The 3,413-nt window shown below is 64.9% G+C and overlaps 1 protein-coding gene across 1 annotated transcript in view; it reads left to right on the top strand.

The window, feature by feature from the left end:
• The window catches only part of LOC104083127 (arf-GAP with Rho-GAP domain, ANK repeat and PH domain-containing protein 3-like), a gene marked incomplete at its 3' end in the record, with an annotated part of 19,274 nt that extends 15,862 nt beyond the window's left edge, over positions 1-3,412 (top strand). The window contains 9 exon segments of the mRNA XM_009586512.1: positions 1-85; positions 284-417; positions 575-657; positions 893-928; positions 1,723-1,786; positions 1,909-2,046; positions 2,379-2,417; positions 3,118-3,305; positions 3,307-3,412. The exon segment at positions 1-85 is cut by the window's left edge and continues 50 nt beyond it. Coding sequence (XP_009584807.1) covers positions 1-85; positions 284-417; positions 575-657; positions 893-928; positions 1,723-1,786; positions 1,909-2,046; positions 2,379-2,417; positions 3,118-3,305; positions 3,307-3,412 — 873 coding nt within the window.
• Between the last annotated feature and the right edge of the window lies 1 nt (position 3,413).

The raw sequence follows: 3,413 nt of genomic DNA, 5'->3' as shown, positions 1-3,413 counted from the left end.
CAGTGGTGCAAGCTCCCAGAGCCCAGTGCCGCGTATCTGCTTGTGAGGAAGGTCCCCATCAGGGAGGGCAGCTGTCTCTTCACAGGTAAGGCAATCACAAAGCGTCCCAGCCCCTAGGGGTGTCCCCAGAGGGGGACAGCTCTGCCTAAGCTTCCCCTTGCCCTGGCCACCACCCTGCAGCCATCAGGGACACATGAGACCCACAGTGGGATCCCCTTGTAATACCCCAGCCACCCTCACACACTCCCAGCCCCCCTGACCCCCATCTCTCCCCACTGGGCAGGTGTCAAGCGTGAGACCCCCAAGTGCGGGCTGCTGAAATGCCGCGAGGAGCCCCCCAAGCTGCTGGGGAACAAGTTTCAGGAGCGCTACTTCGTCATCCGGGACCGGAGGCTGCTGCTGCTCAAGGAGAAGAGGGTACCCAGGGGATGCTGCGGGGATGGACCTGCACCCCGAGGGCAGGAGGAGAGGCGGGGAGGGGGACCCTGGAGACAGCAGTGGCACGGTGATGGCTGTACTCCTGGCAGGGAGGCTGGCATCAAGCTGGGCTGACCCAATGGATCTCCTTCCCCAGAGTGCCAAGCCAGAGCGTGAGTGGCCCCTGGACACAGCCAAGGTTTACATGGGCATTAGGAAGAAGCTGAAGCCACCAGCCCAGTAAGTGGCACCTTCCCTGGCCGTGGCCCTGGGGCAGGCATCCCTCGGTCCCTGCTCCCAGCACCCGGCACATGAACCCAGCCACTGGGAGCATGCCAAATCCCACCGGGACCCAAAGCCGTGACAAGCCTGGGCCCGTGGGGTGAGCGCAGCCCCTTGCCCCGCTCCCCACGGACCCCAGGCTGTGTCTGAGCTTGGCGGTGCTGCCCCACAGCCTGTCTCTTCCTTTCCCCAGGTGGGGTTTCACACTGACCCTGGACAAGCAGCAGCTGTGAGTATCTGCCCCTGCCACCCTGGAGCTGGGGGGATGTTGAGATCTGTCCCCGGTTTTAGTGGGAGTGGGAGGGGGCAGTGCTACAGGGCCCTGGGGGACAGGGCAGAGCTGGTGCCTGGCTGGGGCACTCGAGGGACAGAGTGGTGGGGCCACATGCTCCCTGGCACAAGGTGGGGGCCAGGCTCCAGGGGCATCCATCTCCATACCACAGACCCATCCCACCTCCCCACCCACACCAGCACCCCTGGGAGATGCGTCTTCCAAGCACCCAGCACCAGGCTCCCGAGGGACCTGCCCACCGTGCCCAGGCGTGTGTGTCACCTGCGTGGCTGTGCTGCCTGCCAGCCTTCACCCAGCACTGCTCTGTGTCCCCACGCACCCAACACCAGGTGCTCCCGCACCCTGCGAACCGCCCCAACCTGGGCTCCCTGTCCCGGCCTCCCTGGCACCGCTGGGTGCCCAGGCACACCCGTGCATCCTGCTGATCCTGCCCGCATTTCCCTGACACTGTCGATGCTGGGGCAGCAGCTGAGCACGTCGCCTGCCCCCGACCTGGGGCTGAGATGTTCTTCTAAGGCAGCAAGGACAGCTGAGCCGAGGTGGCTCATGGGTGGCCAACGAGCTCTCGCCTTGCCCTGAAGCAGTGATTTGGGCACGCAGAGAGTTTCAGAGGTGCAGCCCCACTGGGTGTAGTTGTGCCTGACAGCTCCAGGCTCACAGGCAAGGTGACAAGGGGACGTGGGCTCCGCTGGCCCTGCTCCCTAGCAGCTTCTCAGCTGACTCCTCTGCAGGTACCTGGTGTGCTCGGGGCAGGCTGAGCTGTGGGACTGGACCACCAGCATCCTCAAGGCTCAGGTGGGTGCAGGTTGGCCGTGCCACCTAGCTGGGCTGGGCCGAGATGGGAGGGGGCTGGGATGGGAGGGGGCTGGCAGGGAAGCCCGGCATGACCCCCGTCCCTGACCTGTCCTTGTGCACAGCACGATGACCTGCGCCCCGTGATCATGCGCCGGCGCTCCTCCTCTGACCTCGCCAAGCAGAAGTTCGGCACCATGCCGCTGGTGCCCCTGCACGGGGACAGCACTGACGCCACCATGCTCTCCGCCAACCAGACCCTGGTAAGGCCCCCACAGCTACCCCCGCCCATGGGTGCTCCTGCACCCACCCAGGTCCATGCACCCGTCCCGAGACCATGCGCCCACCCCAGGGCCCCGGAGGCAGGTGCACACTGCCTGGCACCGATGTATGCTTTGGGTGTGTGTCCCTGTGCCCAGCGGTGTGTGCGTGCTGCATGCTGTGCTCATGTCCGTGGCCGCTCTCCGTGCCTGCAGGGCCCTGTGAGGGTACGTGGGGTGCTGCGCCCCACTGCCCGTCCTCTGCCTGCCGACGCATCCGTGACCCTGCTCCGCGCTATCACGTGCTTACCTTTGCCCATCTCCTCTGTTTCTAGCGCCGCCTGCACACGCGAAGGACTTTGTCCATGTTCTTTGTAAGTACCCGCACACGTGGAGCACGTCCGTTACTGGCTTTGCACCGTGCCTCCTGGCTACGGCAACAAGGGCTCACCTGCAGCATCCCACTTGCACTCGGAGACATGCCCGGGCCATCCTGCCCACGCTGTGTGGCAGAGCAGGGGGTGCCCATTGCTCTGTGTGTCCCACACCCGGGGATGGGGGTCCCTGCATGGTCCCGGTGTGTGCAAGCAAGACCACAAAGTCCAGCCCAGCTCCCAGAGCCTCTCCCATTGGGTGCGCGTTGCCCAGAGGGGATTAACAAAAGAAACAGGAAGAAATAGGTTTGGGTCCTCCCCACCATCGGGTTATTTCCACGGGGGCCACCTGGCTGGATCTTACCTCACCTGGTTTTGTGCTCTGCATGGGCTTCCATCTGCCCTCCCTGCCCCAGACCACCACCTCCAAGGCTGGTGCCACAGCCTGGTGGCATGGACCACGCCTCAGCAGGGACCAAAACGCTCACCCTCCATCGGCGATGGGGGAAGAAAGGGCAACAGTGCCTGAGCCAAAAGACCTGATGGAGGGTGGGTCCCCTGTGGGTATCAGCCCCACAGCGAGGGGGCAAGGGTCCCTGGGCAGTGCCCGAGTGCAGGGAGGGCAAGGTGAGGGGGATGGAGGGGTATGGCTGAGCAGTGCGGACAGTGCCCCTCACCCCGATCCCCTGCCCTCCCCCAGCCCATGAAGATGCACCAGGACTCCCTGGAGGAGCAGCAGGAGAAGGAGGCAGACACCGATCCTGTCTACGAGGAGGTGGGCAACTTCCCCGAGCTGGCAGCACTGGAGCTGGGGCAGGGGCTGCTGGCAGACCTGTCGGCCGTACCCCCCGAGGACAGGTCCAAGATGCTGGCCCCGTTCCCTGAGCAGGGCCCAGAGGATGGCGGGTCCCTCCGTCACCAAAGCCCTATCCCTCGAAAGGGGCTTGAACCTAGAGAGTGACAAAGCTCCAGCCCAGGGGCTCAGACCCACCAAAA

This window comes from Fulmarus glacialis, unplaced genomic scaffold (genome assembly GCF_000690835.1).
Source record: "Fulmarus glacialis isolate BGI_N327 unplaced genomic scaffold, ASM69083v1 scaffold17710, whole genome shotgun sequence".
NCBI lineage: Eukaryota > Metazoa > Chordata > Aves > Procellariiformes > Procellariidae > Fulmarus > Fulmarus glacialis.
The sequence above is the reverse complement of the archived record's forward strand: the minus strand, read 5'-3'. Positions and strand labels throughout refer to the sequence as shown.